The sequence below is a fragment of the Oncorhynchus keta genome, chromosome 26, assembly GCF_023373465.1.
Source record: "Oncorhynchus keta strain PuntledgeMale-10-30-2019 chromosome 26, Oket_V2, whole genome shotgun sequence".
In the NCBI taxonomy this organism is placed as follows: domain Eukaryota; kingdom Metazoa; phylum Chordata; class Actinopteri; order Salmoniformes; family Salmonidae; genus Oncorhynchus; species Oncorhynchus keta.
The window spans coordinates 23,645,134-23,668,732 of record NC_068446.1 but is presented as its reverse complement, the minus strand read 5'-3'; the positions used below and the strand labels follow the sequence as shown (position 1 = coordinate 23,668,732).

The 23,599-nt window shown below is 43.3% G+C and overlaps 1 protein-coding gene and 1 pseudogene across 2 annotated transcripts; both read right to left on the bottom strand.

The window, feature by feature from the left end:
• Nucleotides 1-102: 102 nt before the first annotated feature.
• LOC118359119 (HAUS augmin-like complex subunit 5) lies at nucleotides 103-16,832 on the bottom strand. Of its 2 annotated transcripts, XR_008080157.1 has the most exons (20): nucleotides 16,396-16,832; nucleotides 15,973-16,035; nucleotides 15,823-15,855; nucleotides 13,933-13,957; nucleotides 9,154-9,286; nucleotides 8,564-8,723; nucleotides 8,359-8,449; nucleotides 8,171-8,262; nucleotides 8,028-8,082; nucleotides 5,948-6,075; nucleotides 5,781-5,859; nucleotides 5,509-5,657; nucleotides 5,208-5,370; nucleotides 4,994-5,074; nucleotides 4,754-4,899; nucleotides 2,345-2,441; nucleotides 2,108-2,246; nucleotides 1,799-1,931; nucleotides 1,510-1,689; nucleotides 103-1,294 (listed from the first exon to the last, which is right to left on the bottom strand). XR_008080157.1 is itself a non-coding variant. In XM_035737377.2 (19 exons), the coding sequence occupies exons 1-19, from the start codon at nucleotides 16,491-16,493 to the stop codon at nucleotides 1,587-1,589; spliced, it is 1,968 nt and encodes a 655-aa protein (XP_035593270.1). In that variant the 5' UTR covers nucleotides 16,494-16,831; the 3' UTR covers nucleotides 103-1,586. The 2 variants fall into 2 exon arrangements, 1 of the variants encoding a protein (XP_035593270.1); XM_035737377.2 differs by having other exon boundaries at nucleotides 103-1,689; nucleotides 16,396-16,831.
• A 2,551-nt stretch (nucleotides 16,833-19,383) lies between these two features.
• LOC118358726 (fizzy-related protein homolog) lies at nucleotides 19,384-23,346 on the bottom strand (annotated as a pseudogene).
• Between the last annotated feature and the right edge of the window lie 253 nt (nucleotides 23,347-23,599).

The following is a 23,599-nucleotide window of genomic DNA, read 5'->3' as shown; positions in this document are numbered from 1 at the left end:
CTGTGAATTTGAGGTAGCACAAGCATTTCGCTGCACAAACTATATCTGTTGTGTGTACCTGATGAATACAATTTTATTTTAGAAGTATTCATACAACTCCAACCATCCAGACTGAGAAAAACCATACCATGGACAAAGTGGTTCTATTTATGGAATAACAAGCTAATTTATTTCAACAATCTACTCCTCTATTTACTTGTGTATGTATTGATGATATAACTACTAACGTAATGGTCTTGTTCAAATAGGATTACATTTGTGATTGAGTTTAACAGTCAAACTCTTTAAGAAAAAGATAAAGTGCAGGCAAAGTTGATTTAATGGCATAAAGACAACAGCAATTTACTTGTGATATACACGGCACAGCGAAAAGTATGTGGACACCTGCTTGTCGAACATCTCATTCCAAAATCATGGGCATTAATAGAGTTAGTCCCACCCTTTTTTCTAACAGCCTCCTCTCTTCTGGGAATGCTTTCCAGTAGATGTTGGGAAATTGTTGCGGGGACTTCCATTCAGCCACAAGAGCATTAGTTAGGTTGGGCACTGATGTTGGCCAATTAGGCCTGGTGTGCAGTCAGCGTTCAAATTCATCCCAAAGGTGTTTGATGGAGTTGAGGTCAGGGCTCTGTGCAGGCCAGTCAAGTTCTTCCACACCGATCTCAACCAACCACTTCTGTATGCACCTCTCTTTGTGCACGGGGGCATTGTCATGCTGAAACAGGAAAGTGCTTCCCCAAACTGTTGCCACAAAGTTGGAAGCACAGAATAGTTTGCTGTTACAATTTCCCTTCACTGGAACTATGGGGCCTAGTCCGAACCATGAAAAACAGCCCCAGACCATTATTCCTCCTCCACCAAACTTTACATTTGACACTATTCTTTCATGCAAGTAGCATTGTTATTCATCCGTCGGACTGCCAGATGGTGAAGTGCGACTCATCACTCCAGAGAACGTGTTTCCAATGTTCCAGAGTCCAATGGTGGCGAGCTTTACACCACTCCAGCCGACGCTTGGCAATGCGCTTGGTGATCTTAGGCTTGTGTGCGGCAGCTCAGCCATGGAAACCCATTTCATGAAGCTCCCGATGATCAGTAATGTGCTGACGTTGCTTCTAGAGGCAGTTTGGAACTTGGGTAGTGAGTGTTGTAACCTAGGGCAAACGATTTCTATGCGCAACTCACTTCAGCACTCGCCAATCCTGTTCTGCGAGCCTGTGTTGCCGACCACGGTTGGGCTGTTGCTCCTAGACATTTCCACTTCACAATAACAGCACTGTGTTGACAGGGGCAGCTATAGCAGGGCAGAAATATGAAGGGAAAAAATGACTTTTTGGAAAGTCACAGGGCTCTTCAGTATGAGCCATTCTACTGCCAATGTTTGACTATAGCAATTGCATGGCTGTGTGCTCGATTTCATACACCTGTCAGCAACGAGTATGCCTGAAATACATTGAACATTGAATGGCAAAAAGGAGATGTGAAAAACTAACAATATAGTAAATTAACCTTAGTGGGAATAAAATGGTAGTTTTAGACAAGTATTGTTGTCCATCTATGCACTTGTCTATTTTCCATGGAACTCATTAAGAAGCCTTGGCTGCAAATTTCCACCTCTGTAGCCACTGCTGAAAAGTCAGTCCCCCCTTACGTATGTCAGGCAGAGCAAACTGAGAAGGCTGATCCCACCTGCAGACAGAACAAATAAATGAATTGTCAATCGTCTAGCTGGTGAATAATATTGAGGTTTAATAAAAAAGGGAGCTCTATGTGAGAAAGATTTGATGGGAACACTTACCAATAGGAAATGGCAGTCTTGACCTGATTCCCGTAAGAAAGGCCCTGTGAGCAGCACTGGGTGAGCTCCCAAACCCTGGGTAACAAAGACTGAAGCAGCTCCTTATCTTCCTCCAGGACACGTAGCAGGAGGGCTAAGAAGAAATAAAGAAAAGGGAGATTAAAGGGAGACGAAGATATCAGTCAGACATGTAAAACTGAATGGTTAACCAGGTAAAGAGCAGTGATAGTGTGATTGGAGTCTGATTTAATGGCATCTAGCTATCCCATTTGTTAGTTTGCAGCTTTGAACTCTATAGAAGACCTGTACCTTGTTGGTCAGGTGCAGGTAGCAGCGCTCCTTGCTTCTCTACATTTGCTAAAGAGGAGGAGTGAAATTGCAGCAAACGACGCAGAAAGCGAAGCTCCAAATGCTGGGATAGAGCTTGCGAGTACAGTTCCTCAGGGGCCTGGCAGAGAAACAGAGAATATATAAATAAACAGGATAAGAGCAAAAAGCAAACCTCAAGGTACATAAATGGTCATGGAATAATCTGTTAGGACTCACCCGGTACATTGGAAAAGCCATGCTTTGACACAGATTGTGGAAGGGCGAGGAATGCAAGCGATGGATAGATAACCACGCAGCTGGAATTCTCTGCTCGCTGAAATTTATAGCAGATGACAGAATTTAAACATCTGAAAAATCTCCCTCTGAGCATTTTTTCTCAGCCAGACCAATTACTAAAAACATGTTTTATTTGAATTAAATAGGCAAGTCAGTTAAGAACAAATTTGTATTTACAATGACGGCCTACCAAAAGGCAAAAGGTCTCCTGCGGAGATGGGGTCTGGGATTAAAAATAAATAAAAATATAGGATAAACACACATCACGACAAGAGTTAACACAACTGTACATAAAGAGAGACCTACAATGACAACACAGCATGTTAGCAACAACATGGCAGCAGCACAACATGGTTGTAGCACAAAACAGGGTACAAACATTGTTGGGCACAGACAACAAAGGGCAAGAAGGTAAACAATACATCACACAAAGCAGCCACAACTGTCAGTAAGAGTGTCCATGATTGAGTATTTGAATTAAGAGATTGAGATAAAACTGTCCAGTCTGAGTGTTTGTTGCAACTCGTTCCAGTTGCTAGCGACAGCGAACTGAAAAGACGAGTGACCCAGGGATGTGTGTACTTTGGGGACCTTTAACAGAATGTGACTGACAGAACGGGTGTTGTATGTCTAGGATGAGGGCTGAAGTAGATATCTCAGATAGGGGGAGTGGAGTCTAAGAGGGTTTTATGAATAAGCAACAACCAGTGGGTCTTGCGAAGGGTATACAGAGATGACCAGTTTACAGAGGAGTATAGAGTGCAGTGATGAGTCTTATAAGGGCATTGGTGGCAAATCTCATGGCCGAATGGTTAAGAACATCTAGCCGGACGAGAGCACCCTTACCTGCCGATCTATAAATTATGGTCGCCGTAATCTAGCATGGGTAGGATGGTCATCTGAATCAGGGTTAGTTTGGTAGCTGGGGTGAAAGAGGAGCGATGACGATAGAGGAAACCAAGTCTATTTAACTTCAGCCTGCAGCTTTGATGTGTTGAGAGAAGGACAGTGTACCATCTAGCCATACTCCCAAGTACTTATATGAGGTGACTACCTCAAGCACTAAACCCTCAGAGGTAGTAATCACACCTGTGGGGAGAGGGGCATTCTTCTTACCAAACCACAACCTTGTTCTGAACACCTCCAAAACAAAGGTTAAGGGCAGAGAAAGCTTGTTGGACACTAAGAAAGCTTTGTCAGGGAGGGGCAAGCTGAGTATAAGACTATCATCTGCATATAAATGGATGAGAGAGCTTGAGCTGTTGTTGATGTAAATTGAGAAGAGCGTGGGGCCTAAGTTGGAGCCTTGGGGTACATCCTTGTTGACAGGCAGTGGCTGAGACATCAGATGTTCTTACTTTATACACTGCACCCTTTGAGAGAGGTAGTTAGCAAACCAGGCCAAAGAACCCTCAGAGACACCAATATTCCTTAGCCAGCCCACAAGAATGGAATGGTCTACCGTATCAAAAGCTATGGCCAAGTCACTAAAAAAAAATCAGCACAACATTACATAGAATCAAGGGCTATGGTAACATCATTGAGGACCTTTAAGGTTGCAGTGACACATCCATAATCTGAGCGGAAACCAGATTGCATACCAGAGAGAATACTATAGACAAAGAAAGCCAGTCAGTTGATTATTGACAAGTTCTCAACACTTTGATAAACAGGGCAAAATAGAAATAGGCCTATAACCATTAGGATCAGCTTGATCTCCCTCTTTAAATAAATGACTAAGAGTGGCTGCCTTCCAAGCAATGGGAACCTCCCCAGAGAGGAGGGGCAGGTTAAAAGGGTCAGAGATATGCTTGGAGATTGTAGGGGCAGCAACTTTAAAGAAGGGTCTAAACTATCTGACCCAGATGATTTTTGGGGGTCAAGTTTAAGGAGTGCCTTTAGCACCTCGGACTCAGTGACCCCCTGCAGGGAGAAACTTTGTAGCTGGGCAGGAGAAAAAAAAAAATAGGGAGGAGCATCAGGGCTAGTTGCACTGGAAATGTTGGACGGGCAAGGAGGCATGGCTGAGTTAAAATGGAATCCTGACTAATTTAAGTGGTGATTAAAGCGCTCAGCCATGTGCTTCTTGTCAGTAACAACCACATCATCAACTTTAAGGGACATGGGCAGCTGAGGAGGAGGGTTTATTCTCCAGGTCTTTAACCATTTTCCAGAACTTCTTGGGGTTAGACCCACAGAGAGAGAACAGCTCCTTAAAAAAAAAAATCTTTGGCCTTCCGGATAGCCTGAGTGCACTTAGTTCTCATTTGCCTGAACGAGAGCCAGTCAGCCTTATGATCAGAAGATGTCAACTCACCCATCAAACACCAACAAATGGGAAGCTCTTACCCTTCAATGAGCCTGCGATCAAGTGTTACTAGTGACACGTTTCCAAACTGTCTGGCCTCCTGGGACACAGAGTTGCGAAGCCTATTGGCTGCTGAAAGAACTTCACCAAACTGGGGAGTCAGTTTTCCCTGGACAAACTGGCCAATCTGGGGTCAGAAAAGAGAGAGGAACAGGTTGAGTTAGATGGCCACTGTTTACACAGTATGCATTAGAGTACACAGAAGCATATAGAGGGCCTACCTCCTTGTGCATGCGAGTCAGTTCAGTCTTAGCTGTTGAATTCCCCTTGATCAGACCTCTTGTCTGTTCCTGCCTGACGTCCTATGAAGAAAAACATGACAAAAGTGTGTCACACTTATTTAGGTTAACATGTGGCAAATGTGAAATGCTGTGGTGTTGTGTGTGGAAGACAAAGGTAGAAATACAGACTGCAAAAAACAGTACATTTCCTCACCACAAGCTGTCTGAAGTCCGTGATGCTCTGCCATTGTCTCCGCAGGTTGCGAAGGGCCTCCTGTCTGTCCCTGGCATGTTGCTCCATTTCAACACACTGGTTTCGCACACCATCTCGCACTGCTGCCTGCATCACACACTGCATCTCCAGCTCAAACACTGACCTGGGCAGGAGGGAAACATGTGAGAAAAGAAACCAGAGCATTTTGATGAATTGACATGACTTCATTAGAGGCTGAGCAAGTTTATTAATGACATAACAAAAATATTGTGAAAAAAGCCAATCTGTAGTGCAGACTTACTGCGCCAGGGCTTGGGTTTGAGATTCCCCGCCAAGCAGCTCCAACTCTGCCTCATTCTTTCGGGCATGAAGCTGGGTCTTCAGCTGTTGAATTTGTGAACGCGTTTGAGCCAGTTCCATCAGACTCTGTTCCACCTCCTCCCAGGCTGACTGCAAAATGATCAGACACAGATATCAACTACAGCAACAGTGAACTACAGTACTGTTCAAGTCTATGCAGTGTCTTTACCCCATGTTGGTATTTTAGTGTAAACTGAAATGTGTGTAAAGCACCTGTAAAAGACTCTTAACGGGTGGTAGCTCTTTCTCTTCTTTCGAGATGTCTAACAGGTGATTACTCTCGTACCGAAACCTAAAACGAAACAGATACATTTGACCTTTAATTCCAATCCATGCAGATTTTTGTCTAGCCACATTTAATATAAAAAAAAACAATTTACCGTAATGCGGCAACATCATGAGCCACATCCAATGAGGCAAGCTTCTCCTGCAATGTAATTTCCTGTCCCAAGGCCAGGTACTGCAAGGCTGACAGCACTTGGTTTGGAGGATAGCATCGCAACAAGTCCTGATGAGATAAAAATTAGAAAACCATTCTCACTCAACTGAAGCAAATATGAAACAGATCGTTATGTACATTGTCGTCGGGAAAGTATTTAGACCCCTTGACTTTTTCCACATTTTGTTACGTTAAAGCCTTATTATAAAATGGATTAAATAAAACATCTCAGCAATTTTGACACAATACCCCATAATGACAAAGCGAAAATAGTTCTCACATTTTTGAAAATATATATAAAAAATGAAATACCTTACATAAGTATTCAGACCCTTTACTATGAGACTCTTAATCGAGCTCAGGTGCATCCTGTTTCCATTGATCATCCTTGAGATGGTTCTACAACTTGATTGGAGTCCACCTTTGGTAAATTTAGTTGATTGGACATGATTTGAAAAGGCACATCTGTCTATATAAGGTCCCAGTTGACAGTGCATGTCAGAGCAAAACCCAAGCCGTGAGGTCAAAGCAATTGTCCGTAGAGCTCCGAGACACTATAATATATAATAATAATAATATATGCCATTTAGCAGACGCTTTTATCCAAAGCGACTTACAGTCATGTGTGCATACATTCTACGTATGGGTGGTCCCGGGAATCGAACCCACTACCCTGGCGTTACAAGCGCCATGCTCTACCAACTGAGCTACAGAAGGACCTAAGAGCTCTTGAGTTCCTCTGTGGAGATGGGAGAACCTTCCTGAAGGACAACCATCTCTACAGCACTCCACCAACCAGGCCTTTATGGTAGAGTGGCCAGACAGAAGCCACTCATTAAAAAAGGCACATAACAGCCTGCTTTGAGTTTGCCAAAATGCACCTAAAGACTCTCAGACCAGGAGAAGATACTCTGGTCTGATGAAACTCTTTGGCCTGAATGCCAAGTGTCACGTCTGAAGGAAACCTGGCACCATCCTTACATTGAAGCATAATGGTGGCAGCATTATGCTGTGGAGATGTTTTTCAGCGGCAGGGACTGGGAGACAAGTCAGGATTGAGGCAAAGATGAAAGGTGCTATGGAGCAGGTTAGCTACCTTATATAATGTTACTTACCCTACATTATTCATCTCATATGCATACGTATATACGTATATACTGTACTCTACATCATCGACTGCATCCTTATGTAATACATGTATCACTAGCCACTTTAACTATGCCACTTTGTTTACTTTGTCTACATACTCATCTCATATGTATATACTGTACTCGATACCATCTACTGTATGCTGCTCTGTACCATATCACTCATTCATATATCCTTATGTACATATTCCTTATCCCCTTACACTGTGTATAAGACAGTAGTTTTGGAATTGTTAGTTCGATTACTTGTTGGTTATCACTGCATTGTCGGAACTAGAAGCACAAGCATTTCGCTACACTCGCATTAACATCTGCTAACCATGTGTATGTGACAAATAACATTTGATTTGATTTGATTTGGTTTGGTTAGGACCTCAGACTGGGGTTACGGTGGGGTTAAGGTGTGGCAGGGTAGCCTAGTGGTTAAAGCGTTGAACTAGTAACCGGAAGGTTGCAAGTTCAAACCCCCGAGCTGACAAGTTACAAATCTGTCGTTCTGCCCCTGAACAGGCAGTTAACCCACTGTTCCTAGGCAGTCATTGAAAATAAGAATTTGTTGGTTAGTTAAATAAAGGTATAATTAAATTAAATAAAAAAGGTTTACCTTCCAACAGGACAACAACCCTAAGCACACAGCCAAGACAACGCAGGAGTGATTCGAGTCAACTGAGTAAAGGGTATAAATACATGTGATCTCTTCTAAAAACCTGTTTTCGCTTTGTCATTATGGAGTATTGTGTGTCGATTGATGAGGGGAAAATCAATTTAATCCATTTTAGAATAAGGCTGTAACGTAACAAAATGTGGGAAAAGTCAAGGGGTTTGAAAACTTTCCGAAGGCACTAACTAGATGCAAACAACAATGCAACTTACCTCCACAGCACTTAACCAATGCTGAAATACTGCAGTTCTCTGTTCACGAGTCAAGCTGAAGACAGAGAGTCAATGATGATTTAGCAATAGAAGAATGCCATGGATGACTCTGGTTCCTATATAAACCATCTGATAATTCTTACTGTGTGGCAGTGGAGGATGCCATTTTCAGCTCACTCTCTTGTAAAGACTGGAAGAAGAGGAGTCTTTCATCACACAGCTCTCTCACATTACGCTAAGGAGGAAGAGAAAGACGATTAGTCCAATACAAAACCATCACAGATTATATCTTATAAAGCATCATCATAAAACATGAAGTAAAATCACTTACCAGAACCTGAGGCTCTGCTCCTGTTGGGTTGAGATAGTCCCCACTGCTATTGGAGGCTTCATTTCCAAACACCACCTCCAACTCTGCCTTCCTGCAAAACACACCAAAAGCAAAGAATGGATTTGGGCTGGGTTTGCAGCATTAGAATGTATGTAGAAGTGTGTTAAGAAATGGTAAGGGTAAACAGAGGCTCTAGCAAGCACACCTAGACAGCTGCTCCAGAACCTGGGAGTGTCCACTGATCTTGCGGGTATCCTCTGAGAGAACCTGGCGCTCATTCATGCAGCGCTGCTTAAAGGCCTGTAAAAGCAGCTCCCTGCGTTGGTTCTCCTCCACCATTCCCCAGCTCCAGTTAATGGACTCTTCTACTCAATACAAAAGAAACGTTACAGCACAACATGTCACAGCAAAAGGGGGCATCAACATATCAGCATATACAAACCTTGCACAATTTAGGATGTGGAAAACCAAATTATACAGTGGGGTCCAAAAGTATTGACACCCTTGAGAAAGATGATCAAAAGTGACAAACAATTCAAATAGGCTCAGTAACGTCATCTTCACAAGGTGAGGTTATGAAAGGTATTGAAAACAAGGGTGTCAATTTTGACCCCTACCTTTTAGAGAAAGAAAATATGACTTGTTACAAAATCTCTGAGCAATTGTAGTTGTGTAATATAATTTCCCAATTTCTTAGAGCATACAACATAGCTCAGTATTTGAATTATACATTTTTTACAGCCATTTTTTGCCTATTTCAGACCCCACTGTATGCCTATTTGTTAAAAGGCTAACCTTCAGTAACAAGCTGTGCTTCAGTCCCATTGATTTGAGAGTCCAGGTGGTTGAGTTCAGCTCTCAGCTCCTCAATCTGCTCCTGAAGCTCAAGCCGCTTAGCAGCATCACTCTGCCCCGCTACCTTTTTTAACTGCACACAAATACATAATGTAATAAAAAGAATGTTCACACAGAAAACATAATGCTAAATGACAGTCTAAAAATTGTGATACTGTACCTACAGTGCATTAGGAAAGTATTCAGACCCCTTGACTTTTTCCACAGTTACATTACAGCCTTACTCTAAAATGGATTAAACATGTATTTTGACACACAACACCCCATAATGATAAAATGAAAACAAGTTGAGAAATTTTTGCAGATGTATAAAAAAAAAACCCTAATACCTTATTTACATAAGTATTCAGACTATTTTCTGAGGCTCAGGTGCATCCTGTTTCCATTCATCCTTGAGATTTTTCTACAACTTGATTGAAGTCCACCTGTGGTAAATTTAATTGATTGGATATAATTTGGAAAGGCACACACACCTATCTATATAAGGTCCCACAGTTGACAGTACAAGTCAGAGCAAATATCAAGCCATGAGGTCAAAGGAATTGTCCGTAGAGCACCGAGACAGGATTGTGTAGAGACCCACATTTGGGGAAGGGTACCCCAAAAAATTCTGAAGCGTTGAAAGTCCCTAAGGACACAGGGGTCTCCATCATTCTTAAATGGACGAAGTTTAGAACCACCAAGAGTCTTCCTAGAGCTGCCCGCCCAGCCAAACTGAGCAATTGGGGGGAAGGGTCTTGGTCAGGGAGGTGACCAAGAAACTGATGGTCACTCAGAGAGCTCTAGTTCCTCTGTGGAGATCAGCGAAACTTCCAGAAGAGCAACCATCTCTGCAGCACTCCACCAACCAGGCCTTTATGGTAGAGTGCCCAGAAAGATGCCACTTCTTAGTAAGGCACATGACAGGGAGCCCAATCAATTGTACTGTTATGTTTTTTTTTTGCGTTATTTGTAACTTATTTCGTACATAATGTTTCTGCAACCGTATCTTACGGCAGAAAAGAGCTTCTGGATATCAGGACAGTGATCACTCACCTCGGATTAGACAAAGATTTTTTCACCAACAAGCAAGACTCACATGATATTCTCCAAACACCCAGCAGGGCCGACATCCCAGTTATTCACAAGAGGAAGCGACGCAGGTACAGAAGATGAAGAGCCGGATGCCTCGTCAGGACCCACAGAAGGCGAGTAGGAAAGCTGCTGGTACCGTCAATATTACTCGCCAACGTGCAATCATTGGACAATATATTAGACAAGGTACGATCACAAATATCCTACCAACGGGACATCAAAAACTGTAATATCCTACGTTTCACGGAATCGTGTCTGAATGACGAAATGGATATTCAGCTAGCGGGATATACGCTGCACCGGCAGGATAGAAAAAGCATACTCCTGTAAGACGAGGGGGGGGTTGTGCATATTTGTAAACACCAGCTGGTACATGAAAGTCTCTAGATTTTGCTCAACTGAAGTAGAGGATATTGTGATAAATTGCGTTCTCAGCTATAGAGTTCTTGCCTAGAGTTCTCAGCTATACTTTTCGTGGCTGCTTATTTACCACCACAAACAGATGCTGGCACTAAGACCGCACTCAGTCAACTGTATAAGGAAATAAGCAAACAGGAAACCACTCACCCAGAGGTGGCGCTCCTAGTGGCCGGAGACTAATGCAGGGAAACTTAAATCAGTTCTACCAAATCTCTATCAACATGTTAAATGTGCAACCAGAGGGAAAATAATTCTAGACCACCTGTAATTCTAGATCACTTGCACAGAGACGCGTACAAAGCTCTCCTCCGCCCTCCATTTCGTAAATCCGACCACAACTCTATCCTCCTGATTCCTGCTTACAAGCAGGAAGCACCAGTGCCTCGGTCTATAAAAAAGCCGTCAGATGAAGCAAATGCTAAACTACAGGACTGTTGCTATCACAGACTGGAACATGTTCCGGGATTCTTCCTATGGCATTGAGGAATACGCCACATCAATCACTGGCTTTATCAATAAGTGCATCGAGGACGTCGTCACCACATTGACTTTACGTACATACCCCACCCAGAAGCCGTAGATTACAGGCAATATTCGCACTGAGCTAAAGGGTAGAGCTGCCGCTTTCAAGAATACAAAGGGAAGCACAGCCGCGAGCTGCCCAGTGACACGAGCCTATCAGACGAGCTAAATCACTTCTATGCTCGCTTCGAGGCAAGCAACACTGAGGCATGCATGAGAGCATCAGCTCTCCGTAGCCGACGTGAGTAAGATCTTTAATTAAACAGGACAACATACACAAAGCTGTGGGGCCAGACGGATTACCAGGACATGTGCTCCGGGCATGTGCTGACCAACTGGCAGGTTTCTTCACTGACATATTCAACATGTCCCTGATTGAGTCTGTAATACCAACATGTTCAAGCAGACCACCATAGTCCCTGTGCCCAAGAACACAAAGGCAACCTGCCAAATTGAGTACAGACCCGTAGCACTCACATCCGTAGCCATGAAGTGCTTTGAAATGCTGGTAATGGCTCACATCAACACCATTATCCCAGAAACCCTAGACCCACTCCAATTCGCATACCGCCCAAACAGATCCACAGATGATGCCATCTCTATTGCACTTTCCTTTCCCAACTGGACAAAAGGAACACCTATGTGAGAATGCTATTCATTGACTACAGCTCAGCGTTCAACACCATACCACCAAAGCTCATCACTAAGCTAAGGAACCTGGGACTAAACACCTCCCTCTGCAACTGGAACCTGAGCTTCCTGACAGGCCACCCCCAGGTGGTGAGGGTAGGTAGCAACACATCTGCCACTCTGATCCTCAACACTGGAGCTCCCCAGGGGTGCGTGTTCAGTCCCCTCCTGTACTCCCTGTTCAACCACGACTGCTTGGCCAGGTACAACTCCAACACCATCATTAAGTTTGCAGACGACACAACAGTGGTAGGCCTGATCACCGACAACGAAGAGACAGCCTATAGGGAGGAGGTCAGAGACCTGGCCGGGTGGTGCCAGAATAACAACCTATCCTCAACGTAACCAAGACTAAGGAGATGATTGTGGACTACAGGAAAAGGAGCACCGAGCACGCCCCCATTCTCATCGACGGGGCTGTAATGGAGAAGGTTGAGAGCTTCAAGTTCCTTGGTGTCCTCATCAACAACAAACTAGAATGGTCCAAACACACTAAGACAGCCGTGAAGATGGCACGACAAAGCCTATTCCTCCCCAGGAAACTAAAAAGATTTGACACGGGTCCTGAGATCCTCAAAAGGTTCTACAGCTGCATCCTGACCGGTTGCATCACTGCCTGGTACGGCAATTGCTCGGCCTCCGACCGCAAGGTACTTAGTAGTTCATACGGCCCAGTACATCACTGGGGTAAAGCTGCCTGCCTTCCATGACCTCTACACCAGGTGGTGTCAGAGGAAGGCCCTAAAAATTGTCAGAGACCCCAGTCATAGACTGTTCTCTCTACTACCGCATGGCAAGTGGTACCGGAGTGCCAAGTCTAGGTCAAAAAAGCTTCTCAACAGTTTTTACCCCCAAGCCCAAGGTTACCCGGACTATTTGCATTGTGTGCCGCCACCCCCCCCAGCCCCTCTTTTACACTGCTGCTACTCTCTGTTTATCATATATGCAGTCATTTTAATTATACATTCATGTACATACTACCTCAATTGGCCCGACCAACCAGTGCTCCCGCACAGTGGCTAACCGGGCTATCTGCATTGTGTCCCACCACCCCCTCTTTTTACGCTACTGCTACTCTGTTCATCATATATGCAGTCACTTTAACCATATCTATATGTACATACTACCTCAATAAGCCTGACTAACCAGTGTCTGTATAAAGCCTTGCTACTGTTATTTTCAAATGTCTTTTTACTGTCGTTTTATTTCTTTACTTACCTACACACACACCTTTTTTTCACACTATTGGTTAAAGCCTGTAAGTAAGCATTTCACTGTAAGGTCTACCTGTTGTATTCAGTGCACGTGACAAATAAACTTAGATTTGATTTGAGAGTTTGCCAAAAGGCATCTAAAGGACTGATGAAACCAAATCTGGAAGAAACCTTGGCACCATTTTTCAGCAGCAGGGACTGAGAGACTCGTCAGGATCGAGGGAAAGATGAACGGAGCAAAGTAAAGATAGATCCTTCATGAAATCCTGAGCGCTCTGGAGCAGGTTCTCAGAATGGGGCAATGGTTCACCTTCCAACAGGACAATGACCCTTAGCCAGCCAAGACAATGCAGGAGTTACTTCGGGACAAGTCTCTGAATGCCCTTGATTGGCCCAGCCAGTGCCCGGACTTGAACCCAATCGAACATCTCTGGAGATACCGTAAAATAGCTGTGCAGCTACACTCCCCATCCAACCTGACAGAGCTTGAGAGGATCTGCAGAGAAGAATGTAAGAAACTCCCCAAATACAGGTGTGCCAAGCTTGTAGCGTCTTACCTAAGAAGACTCGATGCTGTAATCCCTGCCAAAGGTGCTTAAAGTACTGAGTAAAGGGTTTGAATACTTATGTAAATGTGATATTTCAGTTTTTGCATTGTCATTATGGGGTATTGTGTGTGGCTTGAAGAAAATAAGGCTGTTATGTACCAAAATGTGGAAAAAGTCAAATGTTCTGAATACTTTCTGAATGCACTATATATCAAATTATCGAGCTAATTGTTATGAAATATTGGGTGTACCTCCTTATCTTGTAGAACTTTGTACCTGAGAGATCACAATGTCAAGGAAAGGCTTGTGGGCAATTCCATGGTAACGGAATTACGCATCAACTCATTTTTATTCATTTTAAAATGTATGCCAAACCAAAAAAACATTGATTTCAAAGTTGTTTGTTTGTATTTTTTCCCCTTTTTCAACCCCAATTTCATAGAGCCAATTACGATCTTGTGTCATCGCCGCAACTCCCCAACGGGCTCGGGAGAAGCTAAGGTCGAGTCATGCGTCCTCCGAAACATGACCCGCCAAACCATGCTCATTAACACCTGCCAGCTTAACACGGAAGCCAAGCCACACCAATGTGTTGGAGGAAACACAGTTCAACTGACAACCCGAAATAAGCCTGCAGGCGCCCGGCCCGACACAAGGAGATGCTAGAGCGCGCTGAGCCAAGCCCCACCGGCCAAACCCTCCCCTAACCCAGATGACGCTGGGCCAATTGTGCGCCGCCTGGTTACAGCCGGTTGTGACACAGCCTGGGAATGATACAGGTCTGCAGTGCCTTAGACCACTGCGCCACTCGAGGCCTGATTTCGAAGTTAAACCATACAACTCTATGCACAAGGACTGTTTAAACCATTTCTACTGAACAAATTTACCAAAATTATTTTGTGATTGAACCGTAAAAATGTGAAATTTGTTATTGGAATTATGGTCAAATCTTCCTCAGGTTTTAATGTAACCACATTTTCCAAAAACTCTGGGGAGGGTCAGCTATGACATGGTACCTTGAGATTGGGGGAATATTTTTAATATATATTTTTAAACTTTTAGTTAAACTACAGTAAATTAAGTGTATTTACACCCGGTAACAGAATTACAGTTATGAAATTACATAATGACTCCCTGATCTGTACAACACAAAAGCATATTTCTAGATATGAATGTAATTTCTCATGTTTCACAAGTATGGACAGTGCTGCACAGCAGAGCACAGTACAATACAGCACAGCAGACTAGGATTCTGTACATGCAGTACAGTTCAGTAGTTTAATATACTGTACTCTACTGTGCTGTATTGTACTCTACTGTGCTCTACTCACTGTACAATCCAAACTTGTGACACAAGTCTATGATAGGTTCAGATTTGGTCCAGCCCGTCCGTCTTTGGATATTAACATCAAGGCCAGGGTGGACTGACCAAATTTTAACGTCCATGAACGTCCGGTGTCAGTCAGTGCTCAGTGGGTGAGGATGCTGGTCACAGTAAATGGAAAGAGAGGGGTTATCACGGGTATGTGTCAGTAAGAGCTGACAGAGGTGACATTAACTGGAGAGTGAGAGAAAGGCTGTCCAGACTTGGTTTAAATGCCAGACAACAGAATGAAAAGTTATCAGCTGAACATAACAGTATGCCCATGTAAGATGGGACAATGGCAGGTGACCCATCTGTGGTTTCTGACTATTATGATTTCCCCATTGTAGACAATTCCGTTGCATTACTGATTTTTGTGTAATTCCATGAAATACACATTTGAATCACTTAATAAAATCAAAGAAATATCAGCAAAATCACTAACTAATTGGCAGGTCTATCATTACTTGTTACTTCTGTGAACTTTCATTATCCTCCCTCCTCATAAGGGAGAGAAATTATAAAATTACTTAGATGCGTGGGTTTTTGATGACAGAATTACAACCCACAAGGAAATATTTCTTCAAATTAAAAGGTAAACAATTTCTCCAAAACTAAATAGAAGTGTTGATATTAGCTGGCAGTGGTCAAAACCTGTGAGTGTCATATTGGTATCAGAGAAATTAGGCAGTTACCCTGACAATAGAGTCGGTTTCATCTCCAAAAACAATGAAATTACCCGTTGTACATAGCTCAAGAGAACAAAACCAAAGGATACCACTGAAGATTTCCACGCATAACCCTGACATTCCTGAAAAGAGAAAGGAATTACATCAAGATATCAGAAAAGCAAACTTATTACAAAACAAAGTCATCGTTGACCAACGAAGTATAGACAAATGTTGTAAAAACCTGTCTGCATACCCACCTCTGATTGAAAATATGTTGTGTGACATATCTCCATATTGAGGCTCCTGGGCCAACACATAACCTGAATCAAAACAAACCATATACTTGTGTTAACTCACTGATGGTCCATATTAGTTAACTTAGTCTGCCACGGTCGCTATGGAAAACTGTAGCTGTGAACTAGCTAACGTTAGCTAGCTATTAGTCGACCAACTAAACTTCACGATGGTAGTGTGGCGAATAGTGTGGGCAAACCGGAACGCCGAAAAAAATGATTTCAGCACCCAAATAGGCCGCAATTACACAGAACAATCGTACATCGTTGAGTTTAATTGGCTAGACAACTATATGAATTGTTCACAACAAAAATCAATGAGGAATAGCTCAACAAGGCCAAAAAGTAGCACAGCATAGGACATTGATGAATGACGTCGTTACCTACGTTTTAAAGTAGTTGTCGTTTGGGAGACTTTGGGGTGGTAGATTAAATTCTTCAATCGCCCACCGCTTTAGTTCCCGCAGGAGGGTCCTGTCCCCCATCCTTACCTTAGTCGAAACTAGCGAGGCGTTATCTAGCTAACGACGTTAGAAGGGTAACGTATTTATTTATTCTAAATAAAATGGCTCTGGCTGCCCGTATCTACAAGAAAGCTCGCCAAAAACGAATACTAATCACGTACATATGTTAGCTTGCCAGGTGCCTGTAATAAATGGTAAGCAGGCTAAGTACTTTGTTTTCAAGTGTATGACTGTCAAAAATATCACAAGAAAAGTTCGTCTTTGCTCTGTTGGTCATTTGTTATGATTTCCCATAAAATACTTTTCTGCCAGTAATTTACAAATGGTTCAACTTCCCGCTCGCTCTGCACCATATCCGGTGACTTATTCGATGAGGTTTAACGGTGGTTGGCATCCAATATGTTGCATTACCGCCACCTACTAGACTGGAGTACAACTCCCTTATACTTTGCTTGAAAAAATAAACAAATACCCTACCATCTAACACAACAATTACCCCCCAAAATACAAACCTAAATGTTTTTAAATAAAAATAACACCACCCCACTACACTATTAAAGCAGGAAGCACCAGTGCCTCGGTCTATAAAAAAGTAGTCAGATGAAGCAGATGCTAAACTACAGGACTGTTTTACTAGCACAGACTGGAATATATTCTGGGATTCTTCCGATGGCATTGAGGAGTACACCACATCAGTCACTGGCTTTATCAATAAGTGCATCGAGGACGTCGTCCCCACAGTAACTGTCCGTACATACCCCAACCAGAAGCCATGGATTACAGGCATAATTCGCACTGAGCTAAAGGGTAGATCTGCCGCTTTCAAGGAGCGGGACTCTAACCCGGAAGCTTATAAGAAATCCCGCTATGCCCTCCGACAAACCATCAAACAAGCAAAGTGTCAATACAGGACTAAGATCGAATCGTACTACACCGGGTCCGAAGCTTGTCAGACGTGGCAGGGGTTGCAAATTATTACAGACGACAAAGGGAAGCACAGCCGAGAGCTGCCTAGTGACACAAGCCTACCAGACGAGCTTCGAAGCAAGAAACACTGAAACATGTATGAGAGCATCAGCTGTTCCGGACGACTGTGTTATCACGCTCTCCGCAGCCGACGTGAGTAAGACCTTTAAACAGGTCAACATTCACAAGGCCGCGGGGCCAGACGGATTACCAGGATGGGTACTCCGAGCAAGTGTCATCACTGACATTTTCAACCTCTCCCTGTCTGAGTCTGTAATGCCAACATGTTTCAAGCAGACCACCATAATCCCTGTGCCCAAGAACAGTAACCTGCCTAAATGACTACTGACCCGTAGCACTCACGTCTGTAGGCATGAAATGCTTTGAAAGGCTGGTCATGGCTTACACCATTATCCCAGAAACGCTAGACCCACTCCAATTTGCATACCGCACCAACAGATCCACAGACGATGCAATCTCTATTGCACTCCACACTGCCCTTTCTCACCTGGACAAAAGGAACACCTACGTGAGAATACTATTAATTGAGTACAGCTCAGCATTCAACACCATAGTGCCCTCAAAACTCATCACTAAGCTAAGGACCCTGGGACCAAACAGCTCCCTCTGCAACTGGATCCTGGACTTCCTGACGGGTCGCCCCCAGGTGGTAAGGGTAGGTAACAACACATCCGCCACGCTGATCCTCAACACGGGGGCCCCTCAGTGGTGCGTGCTCAGTCCCTTCCTGTGCTCCCTGTTCAATCATGACTGCACGGCCAGGTACAACTCCAACACCATCATTAAGTTTGATGATGACAATAGTGGTAGGCCTGATCACTGACAACAATGAGACAGCCTATAGGGAGGAAGTCAGAGATCTGACCATGTGGTGCAAGAACAACAACCTCTCCCCCAACGTGATCATGACAAAGGCGATGATTGTGGACTACAGGAGAAAGAGGACCGAGCACGCCCCCATTCTCATCGACAGGGCTGTAGTGGAGCAGGTTGAGAGCTTCAAGTTCCTTGGCGTCCACATTAACAACAAACTAACATGGTCCAAGCACACCAAGACGTGAAGAGGGCACGACAAAACCTATTCACCCTCAGGAGACTGAAAAGATTTTCCATGGGTCCTCAGATCCTCAAACTATTTTACAGCTGCACCATCAAGAACATCCTGACGGGTTGCATCACTGCCTGGTATGGCAACTGCTCGGCCTCCGACCACAAGGCACTACAGAGGGTAGTGCGTACGGCCCAGTACATCCCCGGGGCCAAGCTTCCTGCCATCCAGGACTTCTATACCAGGCAGTGTCAGAGGAAGGCCCTAAAAATCGTCAAAGACTCCAGCAACCCTAGTCATAGACTGTTCTGTCTGCTACCGCACGGCAAGCGGTACAGGAGTGCCAAGTCTTGGTCCAAGAGGCTTCTAAAACAGCTTCTATCCCCAAGCCATAAGACTCCTGAATAGCTAGTCAAATGGCTACCCAGACTATTTGCACCCCCCATGCTGCTACAGCTCTCTGTTATTATCTATGCATAGCCACTTTAACAACCCTGTCTGCATGTACATAATTATCTCAATTACCTCGATACCGGTGCCTCCGCACATTGACACATTGCCTCTGTATCGGTACCCCCTGTATATGGCCCCGCTATTGTTATTCACTGCTGCTCTTTAATTATTTGTTTTTCTTAGCTCTTATTTTTTTCTTAATTTTCATTTTTTAGGTATTTTCTTAACTGCATTGTTGGTTCAGGACTTGTAAGTAAGCATTTCACTATAAGGTCTACACCTGTTTTATTTGGCGTATGTGACAAATAAAATGTGATTTGATTTAGATTTATTTAAATCTATTTACTACTACCTCATGCCAACAACTTAAAGGGATGGGACACCACCACTTAACGCACCCTGTTACTCTTCTGATGTCAAGTCTCACACAACCAAATACTTCTCTGCAGCTGCCACCACAACCTCAACTTTCTGCAATATCCCTGCAGTACAGTTGATAACCATTGCTATAAATGCAAAAAATCGAATCTTATTGAAACATATATCACTTGACGGCCTATCCCTCTGTACTGGTACAGATCTAATACTCACACCACTCCTCTCAGGATCCCTCATCCTTGACCCGTCTTCCTCTACTTTCTTCACTGCCTCGGCATATGACAACTTCTGCACTACTCTAACCCTGGAAACCTCAACCTGCCTCTGGTACTGGACATTTCTGAGCCCCAGCCCCATGGGCACCCCTACAATCAACAGATACCACTACTTTACCCAATGCTACACAGTCCTTTCTCTTGTCCTTCTGCACTCTTCTCACACCTAGGAACATCCCTGCTACACACTGCTGCCACATGCCCATAAGCTTGACACCTGTAACAACGTAATGTATTCGGTACAAAAGCTTGTACAGGATAAATTATATATCCTAACATCACTTTGTCGGGCAAAGACTCAACATCAAAACTCAAAATAACAGACAATGACTTATTTCACCACTCTCGCCACTCTGTCTGCATCACACCAAACGACGAGCATCACATACACCGGGAATCTTCCCCTTCAGTTGGCCCTTTTCTCATATCCGGTGACGTTTGCTATTTTATAGGATCAACAGAACGTGCAACCATCTACAACAGAACTGTCAAAGGAAAAGGGATCACAGCCTGCATGCACTCCACTTCCTTCAATAAAAAGTCAACCTTATACTCAGTGTCATATATTTAGATAAATCTGCTTATTCCATTCCATATAAATATGTACATATTATGGCAAATAATATCTATATAGGCCAAAACCAGATGGCTGTTGAGATTGACAAATGACAATTACTTGAAATCACAGAAGAAAATGAGATGTATAAGCAGTTGTGTGTGGAAATGAAAACACTAGACATGTTTTGCCAATACTCTTATTCTCGATTTGCATACATTTTCTGTTAATTCCCCACATTTTACTTAGTTTAGTTTTTTCCACCATACTATATTCAATGTAGTGCTTTGACATGTTTACTAGCAATTTAAAGAAACTGGACTTCCATGATTGTCCCATTGTCCCATTATATTATGCATCTTGCCCAAGTCCATACAACAATAAAATATATATTTTTAAATGGCAAATAAATAAGACCTGACTGTAACATCATCAACTCAAAGTTTAGATCTTAACCCTCCTTTAACACATAGTTTCATCATAGACATGGAATACAAACATCTAAACTGTACATTGAACTGGACAAGAATTGAAAAAAAATCGAATAAAAACATTGATGACAAAAAAAACTGTTAATGGTCCAGTTTCAATTGTTTCCACAGTTCTTTGCTCCTCCATCCTCTATGGTAAGATGCCGTGTCCATGTTGGTTCATTATTTTGCATTATGTTGATGAATGTCCTGTGATGAATTCAAGGCATTCCATCATTAGTCTATTCCTTTTTAAAATGTTTATAATTGTATTTATTTTGATTTATCAGTGGGTGCTGTGGCACTACTTCCCGCGGCTGTACTCCACTTCAGACCACACACACCCCCTGCAGGTGACCCTGCAACCGGCGCTCAGACTGGAGAGGTACAGTGCCTTGTGAAAGTATTCGGCCCCCTTGAACTTTGCGACCTTTTGCCACATTTCAGGCTTCAAACATAAAGATATAAAACTGTATTTTTTTGTGAAGAATCAACAACAAGTGGGACACAATCATGAAGTGGAACGAGATTGATTGGATATTTCAAACTTTTTTAACAAATCAAAAACTGAAAAATTGGGCGTGCAAAATTATTCAGCCCCTTTACTTTCAGTGCAGCAAACTCTCTCCAGAAGTTCAGTGAGGATCTCTGAATGATCCAATGTTGACCTAAATGACTAGTGATGATAAATACAATCCACCTGTGTGTAATCAAGTCTCCGTATAAATGCACCTGCACTGTGATAGTCTCAGAGGTCCGTTAAAAGCGCAGAGAGCATCATGAAGAACAAGGAACACACCAGGCAGGTCCGAGATACTGTTGTGAAGAAGTTTAAAGCCGGATTTGGATACAAAAAGATTTCCCAAGCTTTAAACATCCCAAGGAGCACTGTGCAAGCGATAATATTGAAATGGAAGGAGTATCAGACCACTGCAAATCTACCAAGACCTGGCCGTCCCTCTAAACTTTCAGCTCATACAAGGAGAAGACTGATCAGAGATGCAGCCAAGAGGCCCATGATCACTCTGGATGAACTGCAGAGATCTACAGCTGAGGTGGGAGACTGTCCATAGGACAACAATCAGTCGCAAGAAGAAAGCCATTTCTTAAAAATATCCATAAAAAGTGTTGTTTAAAGTTTGCCACAAGCCACCTGGGAGACACACCAAACTTGTGGAAGAAGGTGCTCTGGTCAGATGAAACCAAAATCGAACTTTTTGGCAACAATGCAAAACGTTATGTTTGGAGTAAAAGCAACACCCTGAACACACCATCCCCACTTTCAAACATGGTGGTGGCAGCATCATGGTTTGGGCCTGCTTTTCTTCAGCAGGGACAGGGAAGATGGTTAAAATTGATGGGAAGATGGATGGAGCCAAATACAGGACCAATCTGGAAGAAAACCTGATGGAGTCTGCAAAAGACCTGAGACTGGGACAGAGATTTGTCTTCCAACAAGACAATGATCCAAAATATAAAGCGAAATCTACAATGGAATGGTTCAAAAATCAACATATCCAGGTGTTAGAATGGCCAAGTCAAAGTCCAGACCTGAATCAAATCGAGAATCTGTGTAAAGAACTGAAAACTGCTGTTCACAAATGCTCTCCATCCAACCTCACTGAGCTCGAGCTGTTTTGCAAGGAGGAATGGGAAAAAATGTCAGTCTCTCGATGTGCAAAACTGATAGAGACATACACCAAGCGACTTACAGCTGTAATCGCAGCAAAAGGTGGCGCTACAAAGTATTAACTTAAGGGGGCTGAATAATTTTGCACGCCCAATTTTTCAGTTTTTGATTTGTTAAAAAAGTTTGAAATATCCAATAAATGTCGTTCCACTTCATGATTGTGTCCCACTTGTTGTTGATTCTTCACAAAAAAATACAGTTTTATATCTTTATGTTTGAAGCCTGAAATGTGGCAAAAGGTCGCAAAGTTCAAGGGGGCCGAATACTTTCGCAAGGCACTGTATGTGCGAATCATCTGCAGGATCATAAGGTCTCGACTGCCTGATGGCAACTGGTCTGCGTTCTATGCCAGTGCACCTGTGGAAGAATAGACATTGGAATGGCGAGGGAAAGAGACTGATGAAATGAACAGCCATTATGCAACATCTATAATGGACATTTCCACAGAAGGGTGTTTTTCCCCCCTGAATGCTCACCAACTCTAGCGGTGTGTCCCTCTAGTGTAAAACGCTTTTTGCCAGCTGCTGCATCCCAGATCTGTACGTAGCCTTTGTGAGTCCCGACTGCCACATGATTGCCCCTAAATCAGAAACACACAGCATTAGAGTCAGCAAACCACACAAAAACACCAGATGTAAAAGGTGTTATGGTGGGACTGACAAACTGCAGATTATATGGAGTTGAATTTACTCACTCTGACCAGCCCACGGATGTAACAGAATCTCCCTCCACTGCTAAATCACACAGACAGGTTACCAGGAAAAATAAATCAATGCACATCTGGGGGCTTGTATAGAAATGAACAGGCACTCCAGAGATAGACACGTGCCTAAGCTTGCTTAGCACCATTAGAGCAGACCAGTCCACGAGGTTGAGGTCGAAGTCATCCTGTAGTTCTGGAGCATCCAAGACCTTGAATGGAATCTTTGTGATTGTACGAGTCAGCTTCCAGGGTGACAGTAGGAACTTCTGACTGCAAAGACAGAAAACAAACCAAATGAAATTAACGTTGATTTGTAGTTAACAGTAACCACTCTGCATCTTTACAGAGAGGCTGCCATTTGATCCATTCCCCTTTTACTACTGACAGCTGACAACAAGTTGAGAGACATTCTGTTGTCCTCATCTAGTGTGGATCTCTAAGCACTGAGAGAGTACTGCACATAAAAGATAGATTTGGGTCAGACCTTGCTCCAAATAACTCCGTGTAGCTTGGAAATGAGAGATACAGTGAGACATTCTTACACCAAAGAGACTCATCTTTTCTGGT